The 20,564-nt window shown below is 45.3% G+C and overlaps 1 protein-coding gene and 1 pseudogene across 1 annotated transcript; both read right to left on the minus strand.

Moving 5' to 3' along the window:
• Nucleotides 1-1,694: 1,694 nt before the first annotated feature.
• Nucleotides 1,695-2,925, minus strand: LOC123424824 (annotated as a pseudogene).
• An 8,111-nt stretch (nucleotides 2,926-11,036) lies between these two features.
• LOC123429054 (probable carboxylesterase 5) lies at nucleotides 11,037-12,293 on the minus strand. The gene has a single exon (XM_045113115.1). It carries the CDS (start codon nucleotides 12,291-12,293, stop codon nucleotides 11,037-11,039), a length of 1,257 nt encoding a protein of 418 aa, XP_044969050.1.
• Nucleotides 12,294-20,564: the final 8,271 nt, after the last annotated feature.

Below are 20,564 nucleotides of genomic sequence, written 5' to 3' on the forward strand. Positions count from 1 at the left end.
TGGCTCTTCACGAAGAGCCCGCTTCCCTTCTCTCTCCTCTTCTATCTCGTCCAACTCAGCAAAAATATAGCATTTTAATCCTTACAGCCTGCTGACTGTACCTTATTATACTTGCTCTAAATTGGTTCGGATTTCATCGAACGAATTAGTCAAACTCCCGACTCTCACTAAGTGTTGCATGCAGGAGCTCTTATAATCCTTCGCGAAGCGTTAACCAATCAAGATCCAAGCGAAACCTTAACGGATTCTGGACTAAGAGCTTTCCAACTGAAATCTCAACGGAGCACGGCACGATGTGGCCTGACATATGATAATCATGCCCGACACGACACGACCCACAAAGGCATGGTTAGTAAACATGATGTGTCGTGCCAGCCCGCGTCCTTCGCACTCAGGCCCACGCACGACCTATCAGCTATTCGGGCTGACACGACAGGTTAGGCAAAGTAGACCCATGTGTTGTTTGATCTGTTAAATTGTTGTTGGGCTAGCTAGTTTTGACATATTGGGTTGTTTTTAAAGTCATTGTATATAAAAAAAATAAACTAACTGTGTTGGTCCATGTGCCTCACCTCCAGGCCTAAACATGGCTCGTGACTTCACAGGTGCCGAGTGAAAATCATTAATTAAGAAGTATTCTTTGCAAAGGTCAATCCTACATTTCTAGGTTGTGACAAGTAGCGTACTGCGCAATGCATGTGTGCCTCGCAACCTAAGAAGTTTCCCCTTTTTTATAGATCTGTTTATTCAATTGGGGGTTTGACATCATCAGAGTGGTGCCTTGCGGCAGCCCAGTATCGTTCAAGGATGTGTGAAACTAGTCTGCCAAAAAGCTTTTAGTTTAAGGCATAATTCAATATTTAAATTATGATCTAGTGTATCATAAAATTTTAAATGAAAGTACTTAAGAGTCTCCATTAAGCACCGGTATATAAACAATATTTTAGAACCAATAATGAGATGTGCTAATAAGACTTTGTGGGAAGTGAAGTGGGACTAATGTTTAGTCCCATACAGCTAGTTGGAAGAGAGTTGCATCACCCTAGGCTGGCCATAGTGGGAGTAACTTAGGTAGTATCATGTACCTGGAACTAGCAAACATGCCGATGTGGCGGACAATTAAAGAAGAGAGAGAGGGTTAGAGTAACATAGGTAGATATCATAACATGTTAAATGCAATGCTACTATGTGTCATGCATGTCAATAAATGAGACCATCTATGATATTAGTTTATGATACTATGCATCATGAAGGTAATATCGTATAATAGTATGATGTGCGTGATATTACTATATGATACTTCCCACTATGGCCAGCCTTATAAGGTGAGCTCTTCTAACACTTGTATGAGCATGAGAAGAGGAGACCTACACGCACGCTTGTTCTCCTTGATCCCCACACCATGCCATGCCACGCATGACCCGACTCGGCGCGCCGAGTTGCGTTTCGGGAATGAGCCAAGCCAATGAAAAAGCTATGCATGTTGTATACGTTTTGCCACTTGGAAAAAATAATAAGTCTGTAATTAATAATTAACGGACGCGTTGGTTACTCAGCAGTTTCCGATTCTTTTGGATCGTGGGGCTGTTTCCAACATAAATGTGGGTTTACTTCCACGTCTTGTCCGATCCGCACTATATAAACAGGCATACGTTCATCTTAATCGCCTTCAGAACATATGATTAATCCAAATTTCACTGAGTTTTCTGCAAAAGCAAAAAATATGATTTAAAAACAACCTGCAGGTTGATTGCCAGAAATAACAGGAGATTTTTTGTGAAAAAAGAAAAACTGACTTAAAACAGTAACGCGAGTTGATTACAAGAAATATAAGAGGGTTGTTGACAAAAAATAGCATGACATACTAAGAACACACATATTTCCTTTATCAATTGATAGATATAGATTAGTATACTTTTATTTCTGTGTTAATACCCTTTTATTAATGCATCCCGTAAGCTGCATGTTGAGCACGCTGTGGGTTCCAGGTATGGTGGTCTGCGAGGCGGACACCATCTCGAAGAGGGGGCGCTCCACGGGGTTCACGGCGTCAGCGGCGCCGACGATGACTGCGCCTGCGCCGTCACCGAAAAGGCGAAAACTACCTGGCTGATGAGGTGGTGCGGATATTCCTCCTCGGGGCCACGGAAGGCGACGACGGTGAGCTCGACAAAGGAGGCCACTAGGACACGCGCGGCCCGGTTGTTCTCGGCCAGGTCCTTGGCGAGGCGCAACGAGGCGGAGCCAGCGGAGCAGCCGTTGAGGTTGAGCATCGTCCTGCAGACAGACGCGCGGAGATGCCAGGCGGAGGTCGGCGCCTGGGGCGTGCGCTCCCGAGTTGGTGCTGACGACAAGGTGGGTGATGTCGCTGTCCGGACGGCCCCACTTGGCAATGGCCTTGGCTGCGGCCAACGCCGCCAGCTCCGGCGCAGCGGCGGCAGCGATGGCCAGCCGGGCATCCAGGGACAGCCTCCCCCGGGGTTGGCTTCCAGTAGCTCCTCCGTGTGGTGGAAGTAGCGCTTCTCCGTGCATGACATCCTCCGTGTGGTGGAAGTAGCGCTTCTCCGTGCATGACATCCTCCGTGTGGTGGAAGTAGCGCTTCTCCGTGCATGACATCTGGCCTGTTCGTCATATATTGGAAACAAGAGTTTGGATTTGGAGCTGAATGATCATCGTTTACGTACTGCTTCTAGATAGCTAAGACACATATGATGTTTTTCTTTCTGCTTACAGAAGGCCTTGAGTGTTTGTTTGAGGTCTGTGAGGTGTTGGCTCTTGGTGACGCGTAAGTAGTAGTCTGGATACTCCTCCTGGGACATGCAGTTGGCCGGGTTCGCTGTGCCGATGGCGAGCACTACTGCGGGCCCCTCCGCACGCTGGGAACGCCGGATGTGATGCAACGACGGCAGAGTGTTGCTGCCCATGATCTTCCAATTCATAAAATCAATATATGTTCTGATGTTCATAAGCTGATTTGGGAGAATAGGAAAGAGAATATAATAAAATGAGAAAAATACCTAAATAAGGAGCTAGCTAGCACTCGGTGGGATGGAGGAGATGGTGAAAACTGCTTCAATACTCTTTACTCTACCATATGGGAAACGTTAGAGAAGAAGATGCCAAGTATTTATAAGGACCGGGGATATGCCAATGGATACGATTGAGAGGGAAACAAACCAGCTTGGATGTTCAAAGAAATCCGGTGTGATCTTTTTCCTGAACAGACTCAAGATATTATCAGAGTAGCCAGTGATCCTGCGTATCAACTACTCCGTATAATAGGTTTTTCTTTGCGCAAAAAAGAACAAAAACTATAATATATTTTCTACAGGCATGTGCATCTGGAGGAAATGATCGATGATCCTAGGAATCAAACAGTTGCATTCTTTGAAATAACTAATTGAATCCTGCGTGGAGGATGTTTCGCAGATTTGGACTCGAACTAATGCAGTGCAATAATGCATCAATCGGGGATGATGATCCTAGTTATCAACAGTATTGCTTCACTGATTAATTACATTATGCATGGATGTCAGGATTTTCCCAAAATCCTCTTGTCCGCTGGTTTTTACATGGAATAATCCTATTTTTTTGCAATTGCATCGATTAATTACAATGGGCTCTGCATGGTTGTGTTTTCTTACTCTAAGGATATAAATTGACTCGACTAACAGTGATTGGGTTACGACCGCGGTTTTTAAATGCAGTAAAATTGGTCAATTTGCATTCACATTATTATGCAGTCGACCACTAGATAGCTGGCCGAGAAAGGTAACGAAGTGGCACATCTCTTGGGTGGGGTAGATTGGGAAGGGGTGTCGGTAATGACAATTGCAGATCTACATGTTTTGTTCAATAAACACACACACACAAAAACCGCGGGAGATGGTGATCCTAGGTACTCCCTCCGTTCCTGAATACTCCCTCCGTCTCAAAAAAATTGTCTTAGGTTTATCTAAAATTAAATGTAGATCACTAGATACATTTATATCTAGATAAACAAAAGACAAGAATTTTGAGAAGGAGGAAGTATAAGTGTTTTAGAGGTTTCACTTATTTTGCTTGGTATGTACTCCCTCTGTTCCTAAATATAGGTCTTTTTAGAGATTGTACTAGTGGACTACATACGAAGCAAAATGAGTGAATCTACGTTTTAAAATATGTCTGTTTACATCCGTATGTAGTCCTCTAATGAAATCTCTAAAACTACTTATATTTAGGAACGGAGGGAGTAGACTCTTAGTGAAATCTCTTAAAAGACTTATATTTAGGAATGGATGAAGTATGAACAGTAATGATTCACTGATTAATTACATTGTGCATGGATGTTTGGATTTTCCCAAAATCCTTTTGTCCGCTGGTTTTTTACATGGACTAATCTCATGTTTTTTGCAATTGCATGGATTAATTACAATGGGATCTCCATGGTTGTGGTTTCTTACTCTAAGGATATAAACTGATTAATTATAATAGTGATTGGGTTTTTTTTTTAGAAAAGGAGGATGACCCCCAGCCTCTGCATCTGGGAGATGCATGCGGCCATTTTATTGATTATTCTCGAGGACCTTACAAAGCAGTACAACAATATGCCTGAATCCACCATCTTGGCAACATCTGCCGCTACTCCTATCCATATGATGAAGGGGTGCAAGCTGGACGAAATACCCAGACCTCTCACCTAAGCCTAACATCTAAAGCCGGAGACCCTGACCGAGCCACATACCGGGTCCGGGGTACAAACCGGTCCGACGCACTCACATATGTTGTCGCCGTCATCTTCCACTGGTCCATCTTCAGATCAGATTGAGGTACCAGCCTTGGCAGGTGCCTCCGCCATCGACGCCATCATGACACCAAACGACGACCTCCACCTACGCGAGTCCATCTCCAAGCAGGACCGAGATCCATGCTAGGATAGGGTCGCACCACCGCCGTCGCCCACCACCCACAAGCGCCACCCAGCCCCAAGGTTCCAAAGCGGCGCCTTCAAGAAGGGAACGGCGCCGTGAGCGCCGCCGCCGTCCAACAAAGTTAAGGCTTTCGCCCGGAAGACCTAGGGGAAGGGGAAGTGAGGGGATCAGTCCATACCGACACCTCCAAGGAGGGGAACGACGCCCTCAGGCGTCGCCATCGACGCGGCCGACCATGGCCGACCAGGGATTTCGCCCGAACTAGATCCCCACCACTAGCAGCACCTCCTGTACAAAACCGGCAATCCAAGGAAGCGCGGCCCGACCAGGCTGGCCCGCACGCTGAACAGGGAAGGAGGGGAGGCGCTAGATCGCGCGCACCGGCCACTACAAAAGCCGTCGCTGGACGCCAGCGACCACCGGATCCCGCCACCCGCGCGGCTGAGACGCTGGATCCACCTACCGCACGGCTGCTAGCCTGTCGTGCCTCGTCAATGGAACCGCCGCTCCAGATCCGGGACTCCGCATGCAGAGGCAGGGCAGCCTAGGCCCTGCAGCCACCATCCTTGGCGCCCCGGGCTTGCCCGGCGGCTGCCTCAGGGGGCGGCGAGGAAGGGCATAGTGATTGGGTTACATCTGGATGGACAGAATTCCTTTGTACTGAGTGCGGTTGTTAAATGCAGTAAACTTGGTAAATTTGCATTCACATTTTTATGCAGTCGACCACTAGACAGTTGGCCGAAAAAGGTAACGAAGTGGCACATCTCTTGGGTTGGGTAGATTGGGACGGGGTGCCCCTAATGACACACACATAGATAGAGAGGAGACAAATACACACGCATCTACATGTAGGAGAGGGAGAAAGATGCACATCAAGCAAGTCAGTACATCGGGGTAGCAAAGGGAGTTGCACATCTCACTGATAGGATAGTTAGAGCATCTCCAACAGCCGCGCTTCGTGCCGCACCAAAAAAGTGTTTTTATAGCGCACGCGCCGGCTGGTTTAGCGCGGGGATAGGCGCTGGCTCCAACAGCCGCGCTATAATGCAGCGCGCGCGCCGCGCTCCAGCAGTGCCCAAAAATGCAGCGCGCGCAGCAGGCACAAACCACATATACATTTTAAAAAATAGTGAGAAAAACGATCAAACAAACAAAATAAATCAACAATAAATAGTTATTACAACTCAAATAAATAGTTTCTCGTTCAGTACAACAAATAATACAATAAACACAACCAATAGTTCATGAACAATACAATACAAATAATGCAATCAAATCATGCTCTTTGTCGTCCATGCCATGCCCACCACTCTTCAATCAGATCCTTCTGAAGATCATTGTGTGTTGCGGGACGCCGAATGGCATGATACGAGGCAACAAGACGGGCAACCCTTTCAGCCCTCCGTCGCACTCGCATGGGATGTCCCAAGAGCTCATACTGTGAGTAGTCTATATCTTGGCCACGCTCATTCTCGATGATCATGTTGTGCATGATCACACAAGCGTGCATGATGTACCAAAGCATTTTTTGATCCCAAAATCTAGCCGGTCCTTTCACAATAGCAAATTGGGCTTGTAAAATCCCAAATGCTCTCTCCACATCTTTTCTAGCAGCCACCTGAGCATTGTGAAAATCAAGATTTTTCTTACCTTCTGGCTTTTTCAACGGCTTCACGAAGGTTTGCCACTTTGGATAGATGCCATCCGCTAGATAATAGCCATAGTTGTATGTACGGCCATTTGCTACAAACTGCACCGGTGGCAAGTCACCATTCGTAATCTTATTCATCAGTGGTGACCGGTTGACAACATTGATGTCATTCAAAGATCCAGGCATTTCAAAGAATGCATGTCAAATCCAAGTCTCATGATCGGCCACCGCTTCAAGGATTATAGTGGAACCCTTTTTTGGCCGTGGAATTGCCCATGCCATGCCTTTGGACAATTCTTCCAACTCCAATGCATGCAATCTATCGAGCCAATCATGCCAGGAAAGCCGCGAGATTTGTTCATCGCCAATAGCCTTGCGGCGTCTTCAGCAGTGGGAGATCTCAAATACTCCTCGCCAAACACTTGCACAATTCCCACTGCAAAGCGCTTGACACACATGATGGCTTGGCTCTCACCCATAGCCAAGTGATCATCAACTAAATCAGCCGGGATACCGTATGTCAACATACGCAAAGCGGCTGTCACCTTCAAAAAGGTGCTATGCCCGAGCTCTCCGGCGGCATTCCTCCTTTGCTGGAAAAACCGGTCATGGCTCGCTAGTTTCTCTGCAATGCGCTTGAACAAGTCTGTGCTCATCCTAAACCGGCGACGAAAATACGACTCCGGATATGTGGGATTCTCCATGAAATAGTTCTTCCTCAATCTGTTATGGGCATCAATCCTATCTCTCCAAAAAAATTCCCGACCCATAACCGAACCACCGTGCTTCGGTTTTTTATTGATATGCATAGCTATGATCATTGCAAGATCCTCCTCCTCTTCCATATCAAATTCTTCTTCGGAAGAATCATACGACGAACTCATCTACAATGTTCAATACTATACTATAAAAAACTACAATTCAAAACATGCACCAAATTCATAAATTTGAAGCAATACATACCTTGTAGGCGTTTTGTCGAACACCTTGCGGGCGCGGCGCGGCAGCGAGCGGTCGGGCGCTGTTCCTCGGACGTCGGAGGCGCGCGAGGGCCGGCCGGACTAGGAGGGGTGGGGCGGAAGCGCGGCGGCGCGGGGAGGCCGGGGAAGCGCCTGAACGGGGGGCGCGGGCGGCGGCCGCAGCGGAGACAGGCCGGGGAAGCGCCGGCGGGCGCGGGCGGCGACGGCGGCTCGGGGATAGGCCGGGAAAGTGCCGAACGGTGGCGCGAGCGGCGGCGGCGGCGGCGCGGTCGGATGGGGGCGGCGGCGCGGTCGGATGGGGGCGGTCGCGAGAGTACAGAGCGAGCGCAGAGAGTGCACAGCCAGCGCAGGAGAGAGCAGGAGAGAGCGCAGAAGAAAGCAGGAGCGAGCGCGGGAGAGTCGCGCGCGCGGGAGCCGGCGCAGCAAATAATGGGCGCGGAATTGCGTTTCGGCCAGCGCGCTCAATTGGAAATGGCGCGCGCCGTTTTTGCGCGCCCGCTGGAGCTGTCGCCGCGTCGCGCGCGCTAAATACAACCTTTTTTACGGCGCGGCGCTTGTATAGCGCGGCTGTTGAAGATGCTCTTAGGATGGGACGCCAACAGTGAAAACTGCATATCCATGGGTGGTGGGTGTCACAGACGAGACATTATTTGATGAAATTTGACTTCTGATTCTACCTCCTCGCATTTTCTTTTTAAGTGTATTGCTTTTATTTTTTATCTTTGGTAATTGGTATTGGTATGTTTGCAAGCCGTATGAATTGCATCAACTAGATGATATACAAAGAATAACAAATTTTAAGCGAGCAACATCAGTTTAGTTGACCAATGATGATCCCACGTATCAACTATAATAGATTTCCTACAAGCATGTGCATCAGTAGGAAATGGTGATTCTAGGAATGAACCAGTTGCATTATTTGGACTAACTAATTGCATCATGCCTAGCAGAATTGACCTCGAACTAATGGATCTGGTTGTCATGCACTGTAGGCCAATACAGTGCACTAACTCATCAATCAGAGATAATGATCCTAGGTATCAACCAGTAATGGTTCACTAATGAATTACATCATGCATGGATGTCGGGAATTAACTATAGAGGATAGTATGCAACACAAAATTGCATTGACTACATGTGTGTACATTATATATATCTACAGGTTTACTTCAATAAATAACACATGTGCGTGCACACACATCTACATGTCGGAGACAGAAAGTTGCAAATCAAGCAAGTTAGTTGGTCGGGGTAGCAAACGGAGTTGCACGTCTCACTGATAGGATAGTTATGGTGGTGTCCCTACAGCGAAAACTGCACATCCATGGATTGGGGTGTTAGAGACCAAACATCATTTTATGAAATTTACCACCTCGCATTTTCTATTTGAGAGCATTGCTTTTTCTTGGATCCTGGTAATTGTTGTTGGTAAGTTGTCAAGCCTTATGAATTCTCACTTGTGAAGGAACATGTTTTCCAGTGAAACGATGGCCACGAAAACTTCCCATACTACCTGACTCCCTTACAAAACTACCACAAGAGAAGTAAGCCTCAAAGGAAACAGTGGTTAGTCAAAATATTTCTGAAAAAAAACTTCTACCAGATTGCATTCTTGCTTCAGGTACTTGAATGTAATATGTTAGTTTTGCCCCACTTTTGTGCTAGTATGCTTTCTTGTCCATACATGGCATTCTGGTGAAGTGGAATGGTATTAGTTTCCCCATAAACCACCATGTGTAAATACCTTTCCTCCTCGTCGTCTCAATCTATCCATAGCTCATTGTACCTCTGTGATTTCACACTCTCGCCTCCTCTGAGATCTCTAGACGAAGGAATCACAATGAGAGGCTCTTCTTCCTCTTGCTCGGTGAATTTACGTCGTCGTCTTCCTGTCGATTTTGAGTGAAGCTCAACCTTAATATTTGATTCCTTGTGCATAGTTAATCCTTTGGGCATAACCTACACCCTATCATCTCTTTTGTTTTTGCTTCCCAAGCTTTGGTTCACGTCATCGTCATTGTCGTCCTGCGACCTCGGAATTGTGAGCAAGCCACCCAATCTCCCCTCCATATTTCTCTTCGCTGTTGCACCCTTAGAGTGTCGAGAAATATTCTCCATATGCCCATTTTCCCACAAATTCAACGATGACGAGCTTCTCCACATCGTACTATAGTGGTCGCGCCCGCAACCCCTATGGTGTCGTCGTCACTACTATACTCACCTACCTCACCCGAGCCCTACTGAATCTCCCCTGTGCTCCATTAAGCTCGTCGCCACCTCCTCCTCCTTGTCGTTGTGTACATCATCGTCGGTAGTAGAATCCCCCACTCATCCTACCCGCTCCTATACCCTTCATGGTTGACGTCTCCCTCCTCCTCGAGCTCGTCGTATGTCGTATTCCCCCTCCAACGATGACTTTCTCTATTCCGCTCGACCCCAAGACCTTACAGGTCATGGACATACCCATCCATGTTGTCGTCCGCCATCGACAGCAACCACCCGAGCGACATGACCAGCCCAGCCACAAGATCTATCCCCTAACGCTAACCAATTTTCACCCTGGCAGTTGGCCCCGTCGCCCACATGTCACCGGGAGAGAAGGTGTATCTCAACGACACCACTGATCCACTTCCTTTGTGAATACACATTTCTCTATGTTATCAATAGCTGAATCGATTGATGTGTGGATGTTCACCAAGTAAGCATAGAAACAAATATATTTTGCTCTATTTTTGTCCAACAAAACTTAAGCAATGAACGACCATCTCTTTGCAACCGTAACCCTGATTAGGTCGATTCAAATTCCAATGATCTTTTGAGGTTCTCTCTTGTACTGCCAGTCTAGAGCTTTTCACTATCCAAGAATTTGGCACACATCCCGATATCTTTGTCAAAGCCCTTTTGGGAGAAACAATCAGTTGGTATGTAAGATTGTCAAGTTCATCATCCTCCTTGTCGCAGCCCTTCTTTTTTAGTCAATCCAACCACCTAATATATGCCTCTAAGCATTGCATATGTGTGTTCAAGAATATTTGATGGAATGATTTTCTGTTGCATTCATTTTAAAAACTTTGTTATAACTGATAGCTATGATTTCATTAAGTTATGTTTGATATGCCATGTTTCATTTATGTTTAGATGTGTTGAATTTCTGTTATGCATATGTCATCCTTGCTGTCAAACAAGACTTGTGAATCAAAATCGTCAGCCTAAGTTGTTCCAAAATCGTCAACCTTGAACCACACAAAGATTCACCACCCAGCGCATAGTGGATCGTGGTCGTGCGATACAAACACAAAGCTATCCACAAACTTGCACGTTTCTAGCGCATACAATGTGTCAGTGCAACACCTATAGCACGGGCACAACTCCGGACGTGATTATAACCTTCATGTAAATACCAAACAGGAAATCATCCAACAAAAGTGTAAACTTACTCAGATACAACAGGATTAACTTCAACACACCCTATGGATTGTAAAGTTCCACTCTAGCTAGAACATGTTCTTCATGATGGAGCTTAGCGAATGTGGTGTTGATAAGGGTTGTCCGAAGGTGCCAATTTTCTTCAAATGTAGCCCCCCATACCTAGTCCGTGATGTTTCTGCATGTCCAACTTTTAAAGAAGTGGGTGCCATAGAGCTTGGGACATTCCAACGTTTCATGTGCATTCCGTAACCAAATATGTCTTTGAAAGGCCTACTTGGCACACCTAGCATAGGTTGGCTGGAGCACTCTTGCTCTGACATCACCACGAACGGTGACGACAAGGTGGCACGTTGGTTTATGAAGTGCACAATGCTTTTCATAAGGTTCTTGCTGGTCGCACGTAGCGGGGCACATAGGTGGAAGACATGGTCCTCCCCCTCCGACTCAACCATGGTGAGGTTGTCATCGGTCCACCCACACCTGCGCAGGGTGGATGCGAATCGACGCCCCCGGTCACGCAACGTGTCTTTCTCTGCAACGGCCACCAACACCCGCTTGCCAGTTAGCAATGTGAGCTCCTCATCTGGAGGATTGATCCGAGGATCATCGTTCCCAGCCTGGCCCTTCGTCACGAAAGGCCACAACTTGTCCACACACACCGGCGGGAACATCACGTCACCATCCGAAACCTTCTCTGCCGGAAGCCGCTCGAGTCCCCAGAAAAAAGGATGCACGATGACTAAACCCTCAATGTCCATGATGGTATCATCATGTGTGGCGCGCAAAGCCGTGTGGTATGCGATGTTGCCACCGGCGCTGTCGCCGGCGAGGAACGTGCGCCCTGGATCTGCGTACTGAGCGAGCCAAGGGTCGGACAAGGACGCAACCCACCGCAGTGCGGCCCAGGTGTCATCGTAGGACGCCGGCACGGGATACTCCGGTGCCAGACGGTATTCCACGGACACAACAAGCACCCTTGCGCTAGCGGAAAGGGAAGTGGCATAACGGTGGTACGTTCGAGAGAAAGCACTCTCCGTGCAGAAAGAACCACCATGGACGTAGACGACGAGGGGAAGCCTCATGCCCGTCGCAGCAGCTTGGGACGGAAGAAATAGGCGTACAGACACGCCGGTGCCTTGGTCGATGACGACGTCCCTTGTTGCCACACCACGGTTGGCGGCCAAGTCCGTGGATGCCGGCACGAACGAGGCCGGCATGAACCGCTCGATCCGGCCGTCCTTGTACTTGCGGATTAATGGGTAGAATTCATCCTCCACCTCGCCGTCGGCCTTCTTGTGGGAGGGATAGCTCTTGTTCGGCATGGTGTTCTATATGTTGTTGTTACTCAGACTATGTGCAAGACAAAACCTAGCACTGATTTTATAGCCCTGTGCAGGATGGAGTTTATCTAGCTAGCTCTAGCATGCATGGTCATACTGTCGCATCCTTATCCTCTATAATTCTTTACATCCTCGCACGATCCAATTAATTAGGGTACCATCTCCGATTGATGATTTAATGCACCATTAGTTCATGCGTTGGCCTACACTTCATGACAACAAGTTGCTGAATTAGTACGGTCAACTCTATGAGAGCATCCTCCACGCACGATGTAATTACACTGGTTGATACCTCGGATATCACTATTTCCTGTGGATGCACATGCTAGCATTTTTTTATAGATCATGTTGATACTTAGGATTGCAAAGTGAAATAACAAAATATCCCATGCTTTCCTCCTCCTCCCCCATCGGCGCCGCCGCTGGTCCATCCCATCTCCGATGGTCTTTGGGCTCTAGAGGGGTAGAGGACTTCAACACCCACCCACCCCCCCCCCACCCCGCGCGCGCGGGGCCGGCAGGAGGGGCTCCATTCTAGTTCTTAGTTACGTTCAACATGTTAGTTGGGGATGTGTTATGGCGGCGATGTCCCTCAGTTGGAATAATGTGTCTCATGTTCTATCCCGCCCTGATGGTGCGTCTAGCATTCTCGAAGGGCTTGTGGAGCTGTTGTTGTTATTATTCTCTGTCGGATCTCGCGGGATTTAGTCTGTGTTGGTCTTTGGTGGATCTGTTTGAATCCGGTCCTCGTTTCGTTGTTTACAAGTTTGATCCTTCTGTTTTACGACTTTCTTCGTCGGCCATGGTTGCTGCTCTCGTGTGCTGGTTCTATGGGGTCTTATCACGATGATTTCTTCACTGTCTATTATAACAAGGGTTGTCCAGCTCAAACGAGGGACGGGCGATGACGATGGTGTGCCTTTGGCTCGCTCCAGTGCTTAATCGTCTCTAGATGGTTACGAACCTGGTTGTATTTTTTATTATTCCTGGTGGTATTTGTACTATAATGATTAAATATGTATATATTGAAAGTTTCTCAAAAATAAATGTTGATACGTAGGGCTTAGGGCTTAGGGCTTAAAAGTGTATTTTATTTAGATAAACTACTTGTTGCAATCTTAACAGCACATCAAGAACAACGATACGAATGGAAAGGCTATCATTTATCAAACTAGAACCTTCATCAGTTGTTTAGTGGCGTGTGGGCCAGGGTGAGTTGGACATGAAAGAAACATTAGCCGATGATGCTAGGACCTCCCTTTTTCCTCTTCCTCATTCCGTAACCACGAGAAGCGTCCACCAGTAAAGCAAGTGCAGGCGCGCATTGTTCCAAGACGCTGTGTCGCAGAGGGCGTGGATTTCTTTTTAACCTCGAACTTCTAGAAACCCCTTAGAACAAGTATAATAAGGTACAGTCAGCAGGCTGTAAGAATTAAAATACTATATTTTTACTAAGTTGGATGATAGAGAAGAGGAGAGAGAAGGTAAGCGGGCTCTTCGTGAAGAGCCAACTCTAGCACGTGCTCCTAGGTGCTTTGTGAGAATAAAAGGTGGGTCATATATGATAAAAGTAATACTTTTTTATATCTAACTATTGTACAAGCTAGCTATAAGATAGGCTACAAGACTGCTTATAGCCAGCAGTTGGCTATACTATTAACCATGCTCTTATCTTTGCCCACCAATTTGGTTTTGAAATCCGTGCTAGAACACTGAGTTATTACATCAATTTTTTTCTTCCAATAGAACAACGTATGAATTTCAAACTTTGCAGCACAATTAAATATTCTAACTAGAATGTGGGAAAAAAACATTCAGATTTTTCGGTCCAACAAAAATATATGAAATGATATTTTTCTGATTAAAAATATTATTTTTAGTATTTATGTTTCTCGAAAAAAATGATTTTTTTTACCACATCCTAGTTAAAAAAAATTGTTGTGCTGTAAGGTTTAAGGTTCACATGTTGTTTCATATGGAAGAAAAAACAAAGTGAAAAGTGTTTGCACGAATCGCAACGCAAAAATGAGTCCTCAAGACTATGCTCTACAGCATGTTTTGGTCGGTAAGGACAACTTTTTGGTGGTACAGAGCAAATTTGGTGATGAATGTCCTTGTACAAAATTGTTTCTAGCTGATACGTAGGATCACCCTAGGTCAACTGAATTGATGTTTATCGCTTAAACTGTTTCTTTTGTCGCGAAACTACTCCTTGCAATCTTAGCAACACATATAATTTTGGTACATGCGGAATTTATAAAGAAGAAAATAAACTTTTCATTGAGGGAATAATGTTCTGGAAGATAAAGTTGAATCAGCTCGTCAACCTCCAGCAGGTTGAGCTGCCAAATGGGGAAGCGGAGGAGAGTCTAGCTAAGCTTATGAGATAGAAAGAGATTAAATGAGGACATTGGATAAAAGTAAGACAAGTGCGAGAATGTGATAATAATACAAAGTTTTTCGTTTGATTGCCAGCCACAAGCATCGTAAAAAAATATATGTTATGTTAGAGTAGGATGAAGGGACCATTATAAGGACAATATTAAAGCATATATTTCTAGTTATTGTAAGCTATTGCTTGGAGCCTCGGTGTCCAACTCGGTGATGATGGACGAGGGTTCGATGTTTGATATACCTCAACTTTTTCCTGAAGAGATTGTTGTGTTGATAGTACCTTCTACGGAAAAGGAACTATATGATCCTATTTCTCAAAGTGCGAGGAATGAAGCTATGGGACCATACATGTCTCCAATTTTCCAACACCCTACAGGGATCTAGTGAAGGCATGATGCCAAGTTTCATCCGTTTCGGGGCTCTTTTGCATGACATTTCGCACCGAAGAGGGAAATTGTAGTGCCGTGCATGGGTCTCCATCTATCAAACTTATTCCGTAGAAGACGTCTTGAGGAATATAATCAAGGAACTATTCAAAGATAAAGTCAATGTTCCATCAACATTGACGTGATGGACATCAATATATGGAGAAAATGATGTATTTGATAATATTAGACGATGTTTGGACATGGGATGCATTTTATGACTTGTCCCTAACAAATGTTTGTAATGGCAAGGGTAGTACATTCATAATCACAACACGGCACGGTGATGTTGCTGCACTTCTTATCAAGGACATATATTAACAATTGAACATTTCCAGGAGATAAGGCTTCGGATCACTTTTGTAAGAAATTGTTTCCGAGAGTAACAAACCATCAATTCCCCAAGGTGTTGAGGCCATTGTTTGAGAAAATACTTAGCAAGTACAATGGAATGTCTCTTTCTATGGTGTCAATTGGACACCTAGGTGCCTCGGCACCTTGCCTATCCATCATAGGATCATGTTTGGGGGCTGATTTGGAAACCAATGTAAATGCCTCAATCACTAGGTAATTTGGCAGGCTTTAATTATTTGACCATCTCATGCATGCATGTCACATGGGTATGTCTCTACGATTTGAAGCCGATGCACAAATAGTTGGTTTTAAATAACAAAAATATTTTGTCTTCGATATCTAATGAAATAATCAATGTCTATGTATATGTTTCTTCATCTACAAGTAGAAGGTTCTTTGATCGGCGACTCACATTGTGAGTACATGTATGTATACCATGATATGAAAAAAGATGCATGTAGACATGTATACCTTTTTCCTTTTATATTTTTATTCTCTCTCCACCAATTAATATATGTTTTAATTATTTCTAAATCAATAAACACCAATGGATTGGCATGCAAGCTATTAAATGCTAGGTGGCCTACCTAGGTGTCCCAAACAATGCCTTATTCCAAAACAAATTACATACGGATGTATATAAATATATTATAGAATGTGGATTCACTCATTTTTCTCTATATTTAGTCCCCATTTGAATCTCTAAAGGGACTTATATTTATGAAAGGAGGTAGCACATATGAAAACTATGGCAGAATAGAGAAGAAAAAATAATGACCATCTGAGTTAGGAGATAATTAATAACTTGAAGATCGACCATGTAAGGAATGTTTTGCATCTGAACCTCATCTACCTTCCAACACACTTGAATAGTTTTTTCTTGTATTGCAGCTTCTGTTCAGAAGACCATCTTTTCGGTTGAAAAAATATTATACAACTATGGATGGCGGAGGGGTTCATCATGGAGAAGGGTACCAGCACAATAGAAGAAGTGGCAGGTGATGGGGATATGTACCTAGGGTAGGTTCATAGGCTTGACCTAAATGTCCTACCCAAGGACACCTCATTATTAGGCCAAGGGTCAGACAGAAGATTCCGACTGGACGAAGATGGTGCTTAAAAGTCACTCGGTATGAAGGCACTCGGATTATATTTACATCCACTCGACAACTCATATACACTCGGAAGAATTTTCGTCGGTACTGAAGATCAGAAGTCACCCATGAGGGCCAACGGACACACATTCAACCAATGATCTTTAGTAGCATTTATTACCCTTCCACACCTTTTTGTCTTCTTTCCCCATCATTATTCTATTTGTCATTCAAAGTGTCAACATATCTTGCTTACGCTCATCCATTGCATGAGTGCTCAAAATCGAAAGGGAGAGAATCATTTTGACTTGTGCCTGACTAGTGGTCTGGGGATGAGTCAAAATAAGATTCCGAAGGAGACTAACTGTGAGGTTTAGTAGATTGAGTTCTCAATTAAAAAAATATTTTATGATCTCAACCCATCTCCCACTTCTTGCACGCAAACACCATTTGGAGATATTCGATTCACGGACAGTGAGAGCTCTTGCACCTTTATGTTCTTACTTTGCTAACTTCAATACTAGATATAAACTCTTGCTTGTTATTGTGTTGACTTGAATTGCATATCTCACTTACTTTACTTTGAAGTTTTTATATGTGTGTTAGCATGTCATCATAGAAATTATTGTGTTATCATTTATCTACTCGAGGACGAGCAGAAATTAAGCTTGGGGATGTTGATACGTCCCAAACGTATCTATAATTTCTCCTTCTTCCATGATCTTTTGGGTGACATTGTTATATGTTTTGCTACACTTTTATATAATTTTAAACATATTTGGACTAACCTACTAACTCAACACACCCAGTGTCAGTTTATGTCTGCTGATGTCTATTTTGTAGGGGCTTTTACCCAATTTTTTGAAGCCCGAAAAAATCCAGAAAAAATATATAAAAAATCAGCGAAACAGAAGCTTCCGAATCATCGAAGTTGGGACAGAGTGGGGCCATGGGCCCCCCAGGTGGCCTGCTGGCGCGGCTGGGCCCTAGGCTGCGCCAGGAGGTCGTCTGGGTGTGTCCCACCTCCTTTGGTGCCCTCCTTTGGCCTATATTTAGAGTCCCGAGAGGAAACCCTCGCAGACTTTCTGGAATCGCAAATTTCTCCATCGTTCCGCCACCGCAACGCTTCCAAGATCGGGAGCGTCAGGAGACCTCTTCCCGGCACCCTCCATAGGAAGGATTGACCTTCGGGATCTTCACCACCGCCATGGTCGCTTCCCGGACGTGTCGTGAGTAGTCCTCCTTGGACCATGAGTCCATGACTAGTAGCTATGTGATGTCTTCTCTCCAATCTTGTGCTTCAATGGTTAGTCCTTGTGAGCTGCCCTACATTATCAAGGCATCTATGTAATTCTCTTGCTATTGCTATGCTCGGTTCATTGGGATCCGATGGATTATGAGATTATGTTTAGATTATTATGAGTTGTATATTTGTATATCCTTTTATATTATGTTCCTTAGTGATTCATGCATGTTCTCCATTGCTTTTTATTGTTGTGGCCGAGTAGTAGATTGTAACTCCAAGAGGGAGCGTTATGCATGATTGTGGGTTCATGCCCCTCGATGTCTAGCTTGAGTGACAGAAATATGATACTAGGGGATGTGCTTGTTGCCACCAGGGAGAAAACAACGGTGCTTGTGACCATGGTTGCAAGGATTGTTTACCTTACGCATAGTTCGTTAATGCAGTTGTCCGTTGCTTTGAGTTTACACTTTGGGTGCTTAATACCGGCAAGATGTTCTGGATAGATATCTCAAGGTGGATGATTAGTAAGTAGATGCTGATGAATAAACGGTCTACTTGTCTTGGCGTACTGCCCATTACTATTGAACCTCTAACTATCAAGTAGCATAATTAGCATTGCGGTGCGATCATAATTTTGTCCATTGCCCAACTATGATTTGTTTACCCAAGCATAGTTGTTTATCGTCTCCTGGGAGAGAGACATCACTAGTGAACATCATGTGACTCCGGTCCATATCACCATCATTGTTTACACCTCCATCATTTAGCGCTTTCATTTAATTTTCCGTTGCAATCACTATTACTTTCCCGCTTGTGTTTTGATCCTTTGCAAACTACAAGGACGGAGAGATTGACAACCTCTCTGTACTCGTTGGGAGCAAAGTTATTTGTTGTGTGTGCAGGTCCACGTCTTCTGCTAGCGCCAGGGTGAACGACACCTACTTGTTGAGCCTAGGAGTCCTCCTGGTTCGATAAACCTTACAGTCTTCATGTAAGGGAAATTTGTTGTTGACTACATCTCCACCTTCCACTTGGGGTAACCAACAAGGGGCGAGAAGTATATCCATCAACTCATCATCACTATGCCACCACACAACTGGATAACATTGGTTCGAGTGTCCCCAGGATTCGGTTTTTTCACTGTTTGAGAGCGGGCAGTAAATATTTTCTTGAACAACCCCCAATGAGGAGGGCAGCCCAAGAAGCACTCACATAAGGTGATGAATGCAGAAAGATATGCAACAGTGTTGGGAGGAATATGGTGAAGTTGAATCCCGAAATAGAAGAGGAAACCGCGAAAGAAAGGGTGTGGAGGCAGAGAAAAACCTCGCTTGACATGAGTGAGGAGGACCCGTTCCCCCTCACGAGGTGCTGGTTCAAGCTCCTCCCCTGGAAGTCTCCATGATTTCTCCGCCACCATCCCGTGTTCAATGAGATCCAAGACATCCTCCTTCATCACCATGGACGGGAGAAAATCCCCATGTATCCACCATGGTGGCACTGCGGTCCGACCGACCTTTCTCCCCTTGCCGCCCTTCTTGGCGCGCTCAAGCTTGGAGGTTTTTCCTTTCGTCATGGCTGTGGTAACGAGGAGAACATTGAGCAAGGCTGGCGAGACAAAGGAGGAAGAGAAGCAAGAAAAGATCAAGGCGCAACCGTAACCCTAGCCACTGGTGCATTTATATAAGCGACCGACTGAGTCACCGACTGGTGGGACCTCCAGATCTCAACATATCACGCTATCAGTGGAGACGTGACGCGTGGCGATGATGACGGCGCAATAATCGAGGCGTCGTTGCTCCACTTGCCTGACAGTTGCGTCATCACAGCGAGGTGCGTGGAAACCAAAATTTTGAATCTCGTAAGATCCGGACCTGCCGCAGTGATAAGTCATATCAAAAGATCCCGGTAGTCACTCGGAGTAAGCCCAAACATCTGAAATCACTCGGCCGAACTTGGAAACAGAATCGATCAAGGCGAATGACGAAGATTTTAGTCGACCCAAAATTTTGTCAATCCCAGGAAAAGGACCAAGACAAGAACTCATGTCGACCCCTTCCTCACTTGAACCCCGATCCATTCAGGGGCTAATGATGGAGATATGTACCAAGGATAGGGTCATAGGCCTGACCTAAATGTCCTATCCAAGGACACCTCATTATTAGGCCAAGGGTCAGGGAGAAGATTCCGACTGGATGAAGATGGTGCTTAAAAGTCACTCGGTATGAAGGCACTCGGATTATATTTACATCCACTCGACAACCCATATACACTCGGAAGGATTCCCGTCGGTACTGAAGATCACAAGTCACCCACGAGGGCCAACGGACACACATTCAACCAATGGTCTTTAGTAGCATTTATTACCCACTTACGTTATCAGCAACGTGTATCTTTAACTCATAGTGATCGAGCCCTTAGATGCTGAGGTATTGATGAGAGGTGGCGCACTCTATATAAGCCACCCCTCCCCTGTGGCACAAAGGTTCGCACCCCCTGTATTACACAAAAACACACTGCAAGAGCTTGTTGGAAATATGCCCTAGAGGCAATAATAAATTAGTTGTTATTATATTTCTTTGTTCATGATAATCGTTTATTATCCATGCTATAATTGTATTGATTGGAAACACAGTGCATGTGTGGATACATAGACAAAACACTGTCCCTAGTAAGCCTCTAGTTGACTAGCTCGTTGATCAAAGATGGTCAAGTTTCCTGACCATAGGCAAGTGTTGTC

Source organism: Hordeum vulgare, chromosome 2H, assembly GCF_904849725.1.
Source record: "Hordeum vulgare subsp. vulgare chromosome 2H, MorexV3_pseudomolecules_assembly, whole genome shotgun sequence".
Taxonomy (NCBI): Eukaryota; Viridiplantae; Streptophyta; class Magnoliopsida; order Poales; family Poaceae; genus Hordeum; species Hordeum vulgare.

Coding starts and splice junctions, on each gene's coding strand:
- LOC123429054 (XM_045113115.1), bottom strand. CDS start 12,293: ATGCCGAACAAGAGCTATCCCTCCCACAAGAAGGCCGACGGCGAGGTG.